The following is a 16,934-nucleotide window of genomic DNA, read 5'->3' as shown; positions in this document are numbered from 1 at the left end:
AGTTTGGGCAAGTAGGTAGAATTATATTTTCTGTGTAAATACTGAATTTGGAATAAAATTATCACAGCAATATATATGAGTCTTAAAGAATATTCACATCTGATGAAAACAGATTTATAGATCAGATTTATAAGAACCTTATAACAAGATTTATGAAAATGACACTTTAAAACAACAAAAAGGCTTTAAATATTCAAAAAAGTTTAACTTTATATCTATCAAACATCTGAAAGAATAAAAACACTCTAGAAAAATGTAAAGAAAAGTTGTTGCAGAAATCAGCTAAAATGTAATTATAAGGAATTCTATCTTATACTTTTAGCTTGATATTGTGATGTAACTGTTCATTTCTTTGCCTCTGCCACTAGAGTTCACTGGCGGTGAGAAGGTGGCTGTATTTTTGATCTAAGTTTGTGGCCTTGTACATAACGTGTACTCAGAAAATAAGCAAACAAAAAATCCAACCCTGTTTCTTCCATGACAGAGTGAGAGATTTGAACATATGACCTAAAAGGTCCCTTTCAACCTGAGAATTTTTGAAAAGGAAGTGCTGATAGTTGCTTACCACAAAAGAAGTGGGCTTAGTGGTAGCACCAAAGGGCCAGTGTTTCAAAGATAGACTCTCAGCTCAATATGACACTAGTAAGAATTTTCTTACAAAGTTATCCAACAGAGAAAAAGCTGTTTCAGGAATTAGCTCTTTGAAATAAATGGAACCTGAGAGCTAGAAGGGTCCTTAGATAGCTTCAGTTTAGGTTTTCCCAATCTTTATTCATGCCATTGTCCACATGGAAAATGGCTGTACGCACATCGATCAATATCTCAAGGCATAATTGTCACACGTTCTCAGAGCTTTGGTTGGGAAGACTGATCTGGTCCAACATCCTCGTCTGCAGTGGGGGAAATAAAATCTTACAGCAGGGAAGTGACATTCCCAGATCACGACGTTAATGTAAATGATGGGGCTAGAACTCTAGCCTCCGGACAAATAACAAGCCTCCCCACAAAGCAAGCAGGGTTGGATGTCAAGCTTGAATATTAGGTCAGCGATAGTCTCAGTGGATGGGCCATGGTCTGGATCGGTGTTGCTTTAAATGTGGTCCCATAACCACTGGCATCAGAACTTGTTAAACCTCGAGGAACTTGTTTAAAAAGCTGAGACATGGGACCCACACAAACATACTAAATCAGGCTCTGCGGCAAGGCCCGGGAATCTGCATTATAAGGTTAGAAACCGTGATTCACCCCACCTCCTCTACGGTAATTTCGGACTATACGCTCCTACTTGAACTGAGGGACTCTGCCGGGCGCATAGCACCCAGCAACCTGACCTCAGAGCAGCGTGGGCGGCACAGCAACCACCGTCCTAGTGTTAAAACTGTCTGTTACGTACTAGAACTTGCAGTCGTCACAGGCCAGCCAGTGCCCTATCCGTGTGAGGACACCGCCGTGCCTCCATCAGCCTCCTGGCCCGGCGGCTGAGCAGGCTGCGGGGGGGGTGGGGGGTGAGGTTGGGGCGGGGGGTGCGGTTGGGACGGGGGCAGGCTCAGCTTCGCCCCCTCGGGACGCGGTCCCTCTGCAGGCTAGCCGGGTTACAGTTCCCCTTCTCCGCCTCCGATCTCCTCCTATTTCTCCGTAGTCCCGCCCCCCAAGGAAGCCACTACAGCGCCTGCGCCTTCTACCTTGCCCCGCCTCCTAACTAAACCGGAAGTTAGCCGATTTCCCATAGTGCCTCGCGAGTGGCGGGCATGATAGTAAATTCGGTAGCCTGTCCCACGGCTTTAAGTCGGCTTTGTTGAGGTTTCTTTTGTGCTAGGGCGCTGTAGGGAATTGGGACCTGGTCAGTGCTTTGTCTGCGGATGCAATGGCGCTTCTCCGGGGCGTGTGGGGCGTGCTGAATTCACTGGGAAAGTCAGGAGCGGATCTCTGCGCGGGCTGTGGCAGTCGACTGCGCTCTCCCTTTAGGTAAGCCTGCTCCCCTGCACCTTAGGAGGCGGAAGGGTTCAGGACGCCTTGGGGTTAGAATGTAGACGCTGTTCTCCGCTTTCTGTCCCCCCTAAAATAGTCAGGACTGACTTGGCCCTGTGATTCCGACCTCGACCTTGCCAAGGGGATGGTGGCTTTGAGACCAGGCCTTACTCCATCAGTACCCCTTGCCTTCCTTCCGGCCACCTTTCACCTCCTCCCGTCCCTCCTCACTCTAGTACCTTGGAGCACCGGGTTCGGCATCCCCTGCGAACTCGCTGTAATAGTCACCTGCCTTCATCTAGGCTTTGAGGCAGGGCCCAGGAGCTGGAGATACATGCTTTCCTTCACTCTCTGCCCTTGCTAGGAGGTTAGGGCTTTGAGACTTCAGTTTTGCAAAGCTCATTCCCCTGGATAGGACAGGATTTTAAATATCATTAGTGTTCTCGTCGAAGGTGTTAGATGTCAGATGTGTAGCATCTTGATATCTTGTTTGGCATCTGTGTTCACATAGTTATGAATTCGGGTGCTTAAATGTTTAACACTGGTTATTTTCTTTTTATTTGTATGTAGTTTTGCGTATGTTCCAAAATGGTTTTCATCCAGCTTGAGTGGTTATCCAAAGAAGCCTATGACTTCATACGTTCGATTTTCTAAAGAACAGCTGCCTCTATTTAAAGCTCAGAACCCAGGTAAGGAGTTTGGGTTATATACTCTTCTCTGATGTAGCAAAGATGCCACTAAGCAGTTAAATTGCAGACTTGATTTTCAGTATCCAGGCATCTGTTGAATGCAGAAACATAACCATTCTGTTTGCTGGCCTGTAAAATAGATACAACATGGGCTTCCTGTGTGGCGCTAGTGGTAAGGAAGCCACCTGCCAATGCAGGAGACATAGTAGTCGCAGGTTCAATCCCTGGGTGGGGGAAGATCCCCTGGAAAAGGGAATGGTGACCCACTCCTTTATTCTTGCCTGGAAAACTATGGACAGAGGAGCCTGGCAGGCCACAGTCCATGGTTCAGCAGAGTCAGACACGACTGAAGCGACCTAGCAGGCATCCATAAGAAATCAGTGTAAGTGCAGCAGTAAGGTAATTTTTACCAAATAAAAATGCTTTAAATGTAATTGAGAACTGGTGAAATGTATTTTAAAAATAGCATGTAGAATGGAAAGTACCCGGGAAAGAGGATGAAAAAGCTGAATTTGGGGCCTTGTGGCCATTGACCCAGAGGACCATTGACGAATCATTTTACCTCTTGCTTAGCTCCTGCTGCTGCCACTGGGAATTATTAATAAAGTTGCAGTGAAATAATTTATGTGGATGTGTTGCATAAACTTTAAAACTGAATACAGGTTAATGTTAATTTTAAGAGCTTTTTGACTGAAAGCCAGTTTTTGAATTTCTGAAAGATGTCCAGTTAGGTTTGTTGACTCCCTAGAAAGACTGGGTCCTTATTGGGGCTATAGTGTAAAGATAGTGACCAAATTAGTAATTGCTGAGCTTTTCTTATAATTTCTAAAGCTTTTTACTATGCATTACATCATAGGGCACTTATGAAAATCATATGAGCTGTAATAGTCACATAAAGAACTGTTTTAAGAGACATGCTTCAGTACTCACATGTTTTAAAATGTAGGAGTTTAACAAGTGGCTTGTTAAATCATTTATACCTTGTCATTCCAGTTAAGATGAGGAAGGAAATGGAGAAAAATGAATTGGTTTTAGAATAATTTAGCTTGTTTGCAAACAGTATTTCTGTAATTGAAATACAGGGTGGTGTTATATGAATCAAGACTATATTTTGTTGTTTAGTCAGGTTTTATGAACTTGATGATTCCTGAAAGACTTGAAAAAAATGTTTTTGATTGAAATATGAAGTAGAAAACTTGTAGACACTGATTTCCCAATTGCCTTAACTTAGTAATCAATTCCTAAGGACCATTTTGGTGGTAAGTGATATTATTCCTTAATTTAATTATTAGATAATAGACTTTAACAATGTTAGATAAAATATTAAATTATTTATTGTACTTAAATTAGTTGGTTAAAGAAAAACTAAATCATTTTAAGTTGTGTGTGGTAAAATATTTGTAAAAATACTTAATTTTAGAGCTAATGGATTATGCTTTCCTGAAAGTCTTTATAAATTGATCCTGAGATGTAAAATGGTGATATCAATTTTTATTTCATTTCATAGATGCAAAAAATTCAGAACTAATTAAAAAAATCGCCAAGCTATGGAGAGAACTTCCTGATTCAGAGAAAAAGGTGAGCATATAAATTTTCAACATTGCTGACCAGTTATTTTGCGGCTAAGGACAACTGTCATGTCCTTTAAGGAACCAGATGACATAGAGTTTTTTGTTTTTTTTTTTTTAACCTTTGTTATCTCAAAGGAATGTCATACTTTCTCATCCACATAAATGATGAGAATATGGATAAATGGCAGTGGTGATGAAGGGTTGGTTTTTGAAGCAATTTGAAGTTGAAGGCCAGTTGCTAGACCTTTACCTTGGATAACATATTTGAAGAACACGTGATTTATGAGTGGGATTCAGAGTACATTTTCCACTTGGTGGTTCAGTCAGTTTCCTGAAGTTATGCAGTTGTCCTTCCCTGTCAGGTGTGCTATGTTTAATTAGCCAGCAATAGTTTATGAACTTCTCATTTGGGTTTTATATTTATAGATATATGAAGATGCTTACAGGGCAGACTGGCAGATATACAAGGAAGAGATAAACAGAATTCAGGAACAACTAACTCCAAGTCAAATGGTATCTTTGGAAAAAGAAATCATGCAGAAACGTTTAAAAAAGAAAGCGTTAATGAAAAAGAGAGTGAGTATGGTTGAAAATAGTCTTTTCCTTTGGCAAAAAACTGAAATTTATATATCTATAAATAAAATGTTTTTTTTTCTTTTTCTTATTTGGTTGATATGGTAGAGAATGTACTTCAGTTAGGAAAAAATAGGATAGTTTCCTTCTGCCACTAGGACCAGTGGACCTTTGAGTATATTGTAAACCGTTTTTGCTCCTTTTGGATGTGTCTGAGTTTGAGATAACATAATTAGGACTGGTGTGAAAGCTGTAGGAACAGAGTTACGAAACAGGAAAATCAGAAATAGTAAAAATCTTGCTTCTGGGTCTTTTCTAGAGTAACTTACTCATTTGACTTGTTCTATAGGTGATGGTGAATTTGATTCAGAATATTGCTGAATTCATTAACTTATCAATGTTTTAAAAGTGCCTATTGTAGCTAATAAAGTTAAAGTGCCTTTAGGATGAAATTCTATTTTTCCTCATTAAAAAATCCCACATGGTTCAAAATTAGTGGCTTCCAGTTTAAGGTATTAGTCCATATAAATTCTATTGTTTGACAGACTACATCTTTCCATAGTATTAGGTTGAGGTAGTGAACTTGCTGATCCAGTATATATACCATAGAAAATGGTCATCAGAGCAAAAACTTCCTTCTCTGGAAAAGTAGATGCCAGCATTTAGTGTGAAGTGATGGGATCTCTCTTCCTGATCCCTGTGTCTTAAGACCTCCTAGCTCTTGGGTTGAGGACCCACCCAATTTCAAGTCAATGATAGTAATCTGAGACTGCTAATCCAATTAGTAAAAGGAAGCCAGGAAAGATAGGGACGGTATTTGGGGAGTGGAAAACTAGGGTTTATTCTCTCTCTTGAGCTCTCCCTTGCTCTTTAATGTATCAAACTAGTACTTTGAGTGGGGAGGACCAGATGAGGATTGAGCAGATATAAGGAGTTTCTTATTCAGGTATTTCTGTTCTTTCTCTGTTCTCTTCTATTCCAGTTCAGTTCAGTTGCTCAGTCATGTCCGACTCTTTGCAACCCCATGGACTGCAGCACGCCAGGCCTCCCTGTCCATTACCAACTCCTAGAGGTTACTCAAACTCATGTCCATTGAGTTGGTGATGCCATCCAACCGTCTCATCCTCTGTCATCCCCTTCTCCTACGTTCAATCAGGGTCTTTTCCAGTGAGTCAGTTCTTCGTGTCAGATGGCCAAAGTATTGGAGTTTCAGCTTCAGCATCAGTCCTTCCAATGAATATTCAGGACTGATTTCCTTTAGGATCGACTGGTTGGATCTCCTTGCAGTCCAAGGGACTCTCAAGAGTCTTCTCCAACACCACAGTTCAAGACATCAATTCTTCGGTGCTCAGCTTTCTTTATAGTCCAACTCACATCCATACATGACTACTGGAAAAACCATAGCTTTGACTAAACAGACCTTTGTTGGCAAAGTAATGTCTCTGCTTTTTAATATGCTGTCTAGGTTGGTCATAACTTTTCTTTGAAGGAGCAAGCATCTTTTAATTTCATGGCTGCAGTCACCATCTGCAGTGATTTTGGAGCCCCCAAAAATAAAGTCAGCCACTGTTTCCCCATCTATTTGCCATGAAGTGATGGGACCGTATGCCATGATCTTAGTTTTTTGAATGTTGAGTTTTAAGTCAACTTTTTCACACTCCTCTTTCACTTTCATCAAGAGGCTCTTTAGTTCTTTACTTTCTGCCATAAGGGTGGTGTCATCTGCATATCTGAGGTTACTGATATTTCTCCCATCAATCTTGATTCCAGCTTGTGCTTCATCCAGCCCAGCGTTTCTCTTGCATGTGTGCTGTACGTATTGTAGTTGTCCCATAGTGGTTGGATGTTCTTTCTTTTCCCTCTTCAGTCTTTGTTCTCTTTACTTTTGGATTTTCGAGGATTTTTTTTTTTTTTTTTAGCCATGCTGTGTGGCTTTTGGGATCTAAGTCCCTTGACCAGGGATTGAATATGTGCCCCCTGCAGTGGAAGGTTGGAGTCCTAACCACTGGACTGCCAGGGAATTCCCTTTATCTCTTGTACTTCTTTTTGGTTCTTTCTTATGATTTCCCTCTCTGCTTACAATGCCTGTTCTTGCAAGCTGTCTAGAATCCTTACCATATTAATCACAGTTGTTTTAAAATCCTGGTCTGATAATTTTGTATCCCTGCCAGTTCTGATGCTTGTTTTGTTTCTTTACATTAGGCTTTTTGTCTTTTAGTATGCCTTGGGATTTTTTTCTTGATAGTTAGGCATGATGTGCTGGGTAAAAGGAACTGCTGTATATGGGCCTTCATAATGTGGTAAGGCATGGGGCAGGGGAAGCATTCTACAGTCTTATGATTAGGTCTTGGTCCTTTAATAAGGGCTTCCTTGGTGACTCAGTGGTAAAGAATCCACCTGCAAATGCAGAAGATAAGTTGGGAAGATCCCTTGGAGAAGAAAAGGGCTACCCACTCTAGTATTCTTGCCTGGGAAATCCCATAGACAGAGGAGCCTGGTGGGCTACAGACCATGTGGTTGCAAAAGAGTCAGATATGAGTTAGCAATTAAAACACAAAAAAACCTTTAATGAGCCTGTGGCTTTGCGCTTAGGTGGTACAGGATAGCTAATGTAAGCTGTAGTCTAGTATTTTCTCTCATTGAAGTCTTTTAGGCTCTGATAGTATAACAGCAGGTTAGGGTCTTAATGTTTATTTATGTGTTTATTTTTTATTTGACTGCACCAGATCATTAGTTGCAGCACGTGGGATCTACTTCCCCCAACCATAGATTGAACCCCAACCCCCTGCATTGGGAGCACAGTCTTAACCAGTAAACCACCAGGGAAGTCCTAGCAGATTAGGTTCTGATTAACTAGTTTCCCTTGAGGGCAGGCCTTGTTAAGAATAATAAAGTACTCTGGTATTTTGAAATGATTCCTTTTCTTCCTGCTGGAAGCAAGAGGAGTTTTTTCCTTTGATATTTACTGTGGGAGTCTGGTCAAGTTCCTGGAGAAAATCCTCATATATTATGAGGCTTTGCTATGAGGGGTGGTAACTCTCAGAGTTGTCCACATGGAGCTTCCAGCAGTTAGTCAGCTGTGGTTTAGTCTCTTCCACACCACTGGTTTCCATTCCTCTATCTGTTCCAGTAAGTCTCGACTCCCTGTGTTCACCTGTCTGTCTGTCTCTCCAATCTTGGGAGCAGCAATTCGCCCTGTGTCCCCTCTTCTATGGATCCAAGAGAGTTGTTGATTTTGCAGTCTGATCAGCTTTATATACTTATTGGGATGGAGTGGTGACTTCCAAACTCCTTACATGTAGAACCAGAAACTTGAAAGTCTGAGTGATTTTTCTCTAAGACTTCCATTTGCTCTCCCTGTTGGAGTTTTTCTTCCCATTAGATTCCCAGTTCCACTTACTTACAGATTAGGAGAGAGGTGTAGGGACCAGGAAGTTGCAAGTGAAGCACCTAGAAGAAATCCCTAGCGGTAGCTCTAGAAACAAAGGGGAAAATGCAGAGTTAAGTTGTAAAATGCCTCCTTTCCTGAGAGGTTCAGGGCCGAGAAAGTGATCTCTATGTGTAAATCAGAGGAGCCCTACTTATGAATGAAAGTTGGGTTTGTTATTTGCTGTAAACCAAATTGCTATTAAAATCCCCATAATTTTATAAATTTCTAAGTTCAGAAACTCAGTAGGTTAGGATGATGCAGTGCGCTTCATTAGATAATGCAGCAAATACTCTAATGTTCTTGAGTTGTCAAGTAGAGGTACGTAGTGCTTTGTCTAAGGAGAAGTGGTGCCTTACAAGGATAAAACAGTTTTTTCTTAATGTTTAAAAAGATTTTGTGCATACTGCTTATTTATTCAGTTCATGGAGACCGTGAAAATAATATGTAAAGGAAATGTTTCTGTATGAAAATTAACTCATAAAATCTATTAGAATTTTCAAAACGGTACTATCAAAAATTCTGATCCCAAGAGGGAACAATTGCATACTCATAACGTTCATTTTAAAGAACGTTCTGTAATTCATGGTAGTGAATGAAGTTTCTCTAGGTAAAGTTAAGTATCATAGAGTTTAAAACTTTATCTCATCTTTCATTTTTTTTTACTCAGGAGTTAACAATGCTTGGAAAACCGAAAAGACCTCGCTCAGCTTATAACATTTTTATAGCTGAACGTTTTCAGGAAGCTAGGGATGGCACATCACAGGTAAAAGAGAACTCTGTATGTTTTAAAAATGTTTATTCTAATTTTTAAAATAATATAGACAAACTTAAGGGGTGCAACCTGTCAAGTGGTGAAAAAAAAGTGGTAAATTACTATAAAGAAATAGTATATATAAATAAGACCTAAACATCTTTTTTCTTGCCACATAAAGTGTTTAAAATTTGAATATGTATATATACATATTCAGCTATGTATATACATAGTCAACTTTTTAAATTAAAAAGCAAAATTTTCACCTTTATAGGAGTGTTCAAGTTCTGGAGACTTTTCTTATCCAGCACTGCTGAATGGTTTTACAATCACTGGGAAAGAATGAGAGTAGAGGTATAATGTTTCACACTGGGATTTGAGTGTAACATGTGGCTTCATGTTACATCCTTCAAAAATTTTGGGTTATACCCATGGGAATGTATTATATTACACATATGAATGGCATCTATGACTGCAGAAAGAAGAAAAAAGCTTGTCATTCTTGCTGTGGCTTAGTCTTTCCTTTACTTCCTTTTTAGAGGCTCCAAATTGTCAGTTGTATTATTCCTCTTATAATATGCCATGGTAAGAAAAGTTGTCTGCTCAGATTCCTAATTCTTGTCAATGTGAGATGAAGGTTCTTGCCACTCTGATTTTTTGGGTTATTTACATCTGTAGTTCATTTCACAAATCCTGTTGGACATAGGATTAAATGATGTGTATATGTAGTGTATTTTTCTGGCTATATATGATTTCACTGATTACGTCCCTTGGGATTTTATTTTATTTTTTTGAAAAGTAGTATTTAGTGTTGTAGGAAATTTTAGGTTACTTCTGAAAAACAAAAAGGGGATCTTCTCAGATCAGGGATTGAACCCATGTCTCCTGCATTGGCAGGTGGATTCTTACCACTGAGCCACCAGGGAAGCCCTGGATTTTAAATTTAGTTTCCATGGCCCTACATTACTAAAACAGCAAGTCTGTTTATTTTTTTAGTTGGAAATTTCTCAGTCACTAACTTATCTTAGATTTAGTTTTATTAGTATAAGAAGGTTTTGTGTTAGAGAATCCTTCTGAATCAGTAGTTCTCAACTCTGACTGCATCTTGGAATCACCTCAGAAGCTTCATGGCTGGCCTTTATCCCTGAAAATTAAAATTAATTATATCATTTTTATTCATGTAAAAAAGTGCATACTCAGTTTTAAAGAATCAAAATAAGGCTAGTTATGAAAGATACAAGTTTTACTGTGCTGTCATATTCCTTACTCCAGAAGCAAATACATTCTATTTTAGTTGATTCTTGTGGTATTTACCTTCATATCTCTAAATAATGTTCTTATATTGTTACTTCCTGATTTTTCTAAAATGCTAAGCATTACCTATATTTTAGGCATTATCTCTCACTATGTAAGATGAATATTTAACTCTATCTCATTCCAGTGTTCACTTTTCTATCAGCCTTCCTCCCAATATAGTTACCATAATTCTGGTTAGATCAGTATTGAGTACTTAATACTATTACGTGTGCATGCTAATTTGCTTCAGTCATATCCGACTCTTTGTGACCCTATGGACCATAGCCTTCCAGGCTCCTCTGTCCATAGGATTCTCCAGGCAAGAATACTGGAGTAGGTTGCCTTGCCCTCCTCCAAGGGGTCTTCCTGACCCAGGGATCAAACCAGTGTCTCTTAAATCTCCTGCATTGGCAGGTGGATTCTTTAGATTACTAGCGCCATCTGGGAAGCTCAGTGGCTCAGCCGGTAAAGAATCTGCCTGGAGAGGAGAGCCAGGTTCGATCCCTGGGTCAGGAAGAATCCCCTGGGGAAAGGAATGGCTACCTACCCCAGTATTCTTGCCTGGGGTATTCCACGGACAGAGGAGCCTGGAGGCCTATGGTCCATAGGGTTGCAGAGTCGGACACAACTGAGTGACTAACACTTTCCGCACTTAGAGTTTGGGATTAGCTCTGCTTTTTCTGCTCCCCAAATGCTGTGTTGGTAGTATCCTTTCCTATTGTCTTTGTCTATGTGGTTTTTATGCCTTTAGAAATTATAGTTGTTTAATTTAAGAAAATAAATCACAGAAATGAATTGCTTACAGTTCTGAAGGTTAAAAGTCCACGATTAAGGCAACATGGTGAGAGCCCTCTTTGGTTCATAGCTGGCACCTTCTCTCACTGTGTCCTCACATGGTGCGAGTGCTCAGTTAATGTGATTTTAGATAGCACCAGAAGTACATACCTTCCCATCCCTTTAATTTTTTTCCATGAATGAGTTTTTTAGGTGAAAGATTATTTATGCATGCAGCTTCATAAATTGTTTAACACACTGAATATGAAACTTATGGATTAAAGATAAGCAAAAAGATACGTTATGAAAGAACTAAAAGCATGAAAGCAATTCTTTCCAAAGCTAAGATAGCAGTTATTTAATAAGTAACTATCCCTGAATATACTAAATGTATTTATAAAGGTAAGCTTAAAATATTCAAAACAGGCTCAGATACTATCTGGGTACCTCACTTTTTGTTGACAGGAAAACAAAATTAAGTGAAAGTTCTGGTCAGAATAGTGAAGTTAATAGTTTTAACTCTACTTCTTAAAATCACTGATGATATCCTCCTGCCTTTAATAGGTACTTTTCATATTCCTCTTTCCCTCACAATCTCCTCCTATCTCTCTGTTTCTTCTCTGCTCCTTATTCTCCACCCACCCATTTTCCTCTTTAGTCTTTGCTCTCTGGTAGCAACACCACAGGCTGTGTGAGGTGTACTCACTGTCTGTCTGCCTCTCCTCCAACTGTGGGATTCCTGCATCCCTTTAATTTTATAGATTAAACCTCCCAAGCCTAACGGAGGTCATAGAACTTTTTCCAGGTCACATAATTAAGTTCAGCTATGTAGAAGAATTGGTGTTTTATTGTTCCTATGACAACAACTAAAACACAGTGGCACAAATATTAGAATTAAGTAAGCATTTAAGCTATAGAGGAAATAAAACAGTAGTTGAAGCTAGTCTATGACAGAGTAGCTTATATTTGAATATTAATTGAATTAAAAAAGATAAATATCTGCACAAAGGAGCCATCAACAAAATGAAAAGTAATCCTACCAAATGGGAGAAAATATTTGCAAATAATTTAGAAAATTCATATGACTCATTCCCCCACCCCAGAAGAAAAAAATCTGATTAAAAAATGGGCAAAGGATATGAATAGATATTATCCCAAAGAAGACATAGAGTTGGCTAACAAGTATATGAAAAGGTGCTCAACATCATTATCAGGGAAATGTAAATCAAAACTACAATGAAATACTACCTCATATTTGTTAGAATGGCTATAAAAAAAGTATTACTGAGAATGCAGTAGAAGGGAAACCCTTGTGCTAAAACAGTAACTCAAAAAAAAGAGCACATAGACACAAATAGCATGTTGGTAATTACTCGTGTTGGTGGGTGGGGTAGGAGGGTGAAATGTGTAAAGGTGGTCAAAAGGTACAGACTTCCAGTAATCATTACAATCATACATTGGTATATGTCAGTTATATCTCAGATTTTTGAGGAGTCTTTGCCTGTAATTCTTGATATCTGAGTGTTTGTTGTTGGAATGAATAATAAAACAGCATCTTTAATCACTGAAGTCCTTATATCTGGTACTTAAATGTATGTTGTTTTTACAGGTAAAGCTGAAAGCTATAAATGAAAACTGGAAAAATCTCTCTAATTCTCAAAAGCAAGTGAGTAGTATGGTTTTAGTCCCAAGTGCCTAGTTAGAATATCTATGAGAATATATTAGGGCAAGGCTTGATTCATGTGAAAACAACTTTATATTACACAGTGTTTTTAAATTATTGTCATATTCTTGGAACCAGTTTGGCTTTTTTCTTTTGGTAGTTTTTGATTCCATATAAAACTGGTATTTAAAACAGTGTCACTCGTAACTTAGTGTCATCATATCCAGTGATGATCACACCCTGCCCCTATTGCTTTTCCACACTCCAAACCCTGAAATTGTAGCAACTTCATTAATACTTGATGTTTATCTCTTATCTGTTTCCCATCTAATTTTTATCTCACAAGAATATTTCTTTTCAACCCCCCTTTAACATATAGAATAGTAAGATAATTTCTAGAATATTTTTGGAGAGCATCCCAGAAATTAACTGCAAAGATTCCTCTAAAGAAATCATTTTAACAATTATACTCTTTCTCAGGTATATATTCAGCTTGCTAAAGATGATAAAATTCGTTATTACAACGAAATGAAATCTTGGGAGGAACAAATGATGGAAGTTGGACGAGAAGATCTTATACGTCGCTCAATTAAATACCCAGCAAAAAATGACCCTGAGAAGTTTTAAAATAGAAGATTGAGTTATGTTCATAATGGATAGACACAAGAAACCAACTAGGTCTCAATACCCGAAGCTGTTGTAAAATTAGAATGGATAAAGTTGGTGAACATTTATATTTAATTCCTTTTCTGTAGCCCATGGACTTCTGCCAGCCAATTCAATACATTTCGTATTGGTGTCTTGCTTTTGAAAACTCAAACAGATAAGAGTTCATGTGGAATTTATTTTGTGTTTAGGAACTACTGAGCATCAAAATAATCCATGAAATGTAGCAGTGAATCATTTTACCTTTGATAAAGGTAAATCAGACTGTGAAGTTTTTTTATACTTGATGATTATGGAAAAAATATTCTTGTTTCCTTATATTATGGAAGCAGGAGTTTCCTATTCATAAGTATCTCAAAGTTTGTAGAAGCCATAGTGTTCTATGATATAACTGCATTTTTAAAAGAGCATCCAGAACTCATGCTGGTAAATTCCAAATCCTAGGTAGAATTCATATTGTAATCAGAGTTGATGGTTGTACATGTGAGGAATTTCTGGTGTCAGTTGCAACTTTTATAAAAGGGATAGAGAGATTTATAAACCTTTTCCTCATTATCTTTTTCCTAAATTAAAAACTAAAAAATTATGTACCCAATCTATGCATATTGTTTTATATTGCATAGAATAAGAATTATGTGTTTCCTACTTTGCCAACCAAGGTCCGTCTAGTCAAGGCTATGGTTTTTCCCGTGGTCATGTATGGATGTGAGAGTTGGACTGTGAAGAAAGCTGAGCGCCGAAGAATTGATGCTTTTGAACTGTGGTGCTGGAGAAGACTCTTGAGAATCCCTTGGACTGCTAGGAGATCCAACCAGTCCATCCTAAAAGAGATCAATCCTGGGTGTTCATTGGAAGGACTTATGCTAAAGCTGAAACTCCAATACTTTGGCCACCTCATGCGGCGAGTTGACTCACTGGAAAAGAGTCTGATGCTGGGAGGGATTGGGGTTAGGAGGAGATGGGGATGGCAGAGAATTAGATGGCTGGATGGCATCACCGACTCGATGGACATGAGTTTGAGTGAACTCTGGGAGTTGGTGATGGACAGGGAGGCCTGGCGTGCTGTGGTTCATGGGGTCGCAAAGAGTCAGACACGACTAAGCGACTGAACTGAACTGAATTATGTTTTAAGGTGAAACATTCGTTTTATAGCTTTCTGGGATTTTTGTTTGTTTTTTTAAACAAAGTAGGAGTTTGTATACTGAATTATTTTTTCTCTTATGTAAATACATTTATCCAGAAAGTAGAGAACTTGTTTGGTGTAAGTTTTAAAATGAGAGATCTAAAAAAATCATGTCTCCAAAGTCTCTCAAATTGGAATCTATAATTTTTCAACATTTGCATAACATATAAAAAAGCCTGTATAATAATTGATAGCCAGTTCTAGCTTGATGCTCATATCCAGCCCACTGCCTGCTTTTCATGACCTTGTCAACTAAGAATTGTTGTTCACAGTTTTAAATGGTTAAAAAAAAAGCATACTTCAAGACACATGAAAATTAATATGAAATTCAGTGTCCATAAAAAAAATTTTATTGGAACACAGCCACACTATTTGTGGTTGTTTTTGTACAACAGTGCAGTTGACTAGTTGCTAAGAGGTGTAGCCTGCAAAGGCTGACCCGTGTAGTGTGGAATGAGATGCTCTTAAGTTACTTGGTATGGCTCAGTAAAAATAAGTTTCCCAGTTAGCATTTAAACATCACCATCTTCTAGCATTTGATTATCTTCTTAACAAGAGTCAAAGGTTTTCAAAATCCACACCACCTTTTTGAGCAAAATATTCAACTGTCATCGTCAGTTCACATGAATTTATAACTCAAAATTTATATATTTACTTTGTATTTTGCAAAATATGCCAAAAAAAAAGTGTGTATTCTAGATCTCCAGAAAGATTTTTGTAGTTTGTGGGTAGAAAATAAGTAAAAGAATCGCTAAAAAATGACTTGTTACATACTGAACTTGGCAAAGGTCGGGAATGTAGAGAAAAATACAACTTAAGAGGACTAGCCTAAGATTTAAATATATGAAGTTGTTTGAAGTTTTCAAACAACTTTCCTCTGTGAATGGTAATGCAGGACAAAGTCTGCCATTATGTAAAGGATCCTTGGTCTGAGGCTAGAGTATTCTGGGGAGGAAGAGATAGGGAAGAAAAGGACATTTGCTAGTGTTTGTTGCAAGGTTTCTCAATTAGGTTTCCAGGAGAGAATAAAGCAAGGCCTAATTCCCTGTGGCATCTAGAATGGTACCGATTTTGTACCATCCTTAGGAGAACAGAGAAAACAATCACTCAAATAATTTACTGTGTTCTGTGCTTCAGATGAGCCCAGGGAGCACATGGGAGTCAGTGTTTATAATAAATATTATAGATTGGGGGAGGAAGAGAAATGAATTATAAACTCCTGTAGCACAAATGTATAAAACATCTTTGTACCTACCTTCTGAGCTCTAGACATTTAGCTGCCTATGCTATTTTACACCAAACACATTCAAATATCTTCCTGAATATACTGGGAAGTTCAGTGTCTACTAAGTTCTCATGTATATACTTCTTAATATAGGGAGGAAAGGTATGAAACAGTGAAAGGAGCTATAGCAAAACCATTTTGTTTCTAAAAGAGTGTCAATGTTAATACTTTAAATATTAGGATAATCTGATATAACACCTTTCTTAATAAACCAGTATATGGCATACCATGTATTAAATGCCATCCAATTTAACAGTATATACAAATACTCTTATGAAGAATGAGAGCTTATATCAATAACCAGTGGGTGGGTGTGTAACCGGTCACCATTCTTAAACTGAACAAGAAACTCTAAAGGCTAAAGAGTTGTGACCAGGGAAAAGATGCTTAAGTGAAAACTGTTCATGCTGTCTGAGCAGTCAGTCACAGAGATGCTTATGTTCACTAGAGTACCAATATTAGATTTTATAAAATAATCTGACAAGGGTGTGTGTAATTATTTTCTGATGTTTAAGGGATATGTGTAGATTCAGCCTACTGTAATCATGTAATTTTGCTATTGCTTTTCGCTAACTCCTTTTTTTGGAAATGCCATTTTTTTTTATAAGGTATATGCTTTTTGAAATAGTTGGCCATGAATGTGTATATTTACATTTCTGAATTAAAATGGAGTTAAAGTAACTAGCAAATTTGATTGATATATTTGACATTTACTGTACCTAAAATTAATCACCACCAGATTGTGCTAAGGCAGCAGGAACTTCTTATATAGGTAAATAATTAATTTCCATTATTTCTCTTAATTTTACCAATCTTTTTACTGTAAGACGACTACAACAAAAAAAAGAATACTCTCTTCCTTCCTTTTCTCTCCTCACAGCTACTATTCCTCTTCCTTTTCAAAGCACCAAGCTCTTACAAATTTGAAAATGTTATATAAGTGCAGATAATATGTTTTGAAATTTTAAAGCAGCAATACTCTTTTAAATTGAACTTTTGGGAAGAATAAGAAATGAACATATTTTTTATTATTTTGAATTTATAAAATTTTCCAAATAGTAAAACTGCACAAAGTTAGTATCATC

At 37.9% G+C, this 16,934-nt stretch overlaps 1 protein-coding gene across 1 annotated transcript; it reads left to right on the top strand.

Annotated features, from left to right (window-relative positions):
- Window positions 1-1,723: 1,723 nt before the first annotated feature.
- On the top strand, window positions 1,724-13,967 carry TFAM (transcription factor A, mitochondrial). The gene is made up of 7 exons (XM_055425202.2): window positions 1,724-1,965; window positions 2,539-2,657; window positions 4,165-4,235; window positions 4,655-4,804; window positions 8,899-8,994; window positions 12,662-12,718; window positions 13,196-13,967. Exons 1-7 carry the CDS (start codon window positions 1,865-1,867, stop codon window positions 13,340-13,342), a joined length of 741 nt encoding a protein of 246 aa, XP_055281177.1. The 5' UTR covers window positions 1,724-1,864; the 3' UTR covers window positions 13,343-13,967.
- The last annotated feature ends 2,967 nt before the right edge of the window (window positions 13,968-16,934 follow it).

Source organism: Moschus berezovskii, chromosome 12, assembly GCF_049115385.1.
Source record: "Moschus berezovskii isolate FMDL1 chromosome 12, NW_MosBer_1.0, whole genome shotgun sequence".
In the NCBI taxonomy this organism is placed as follows: Eukaryota; Metazoa; Chordata; class Mammalia; order Artiodactyla; family Moschidae; genus Moschus; species Moschus berezovskii.
This window is presented reverse-complemented; position numbering and strand designations above follow the sequence as displayed.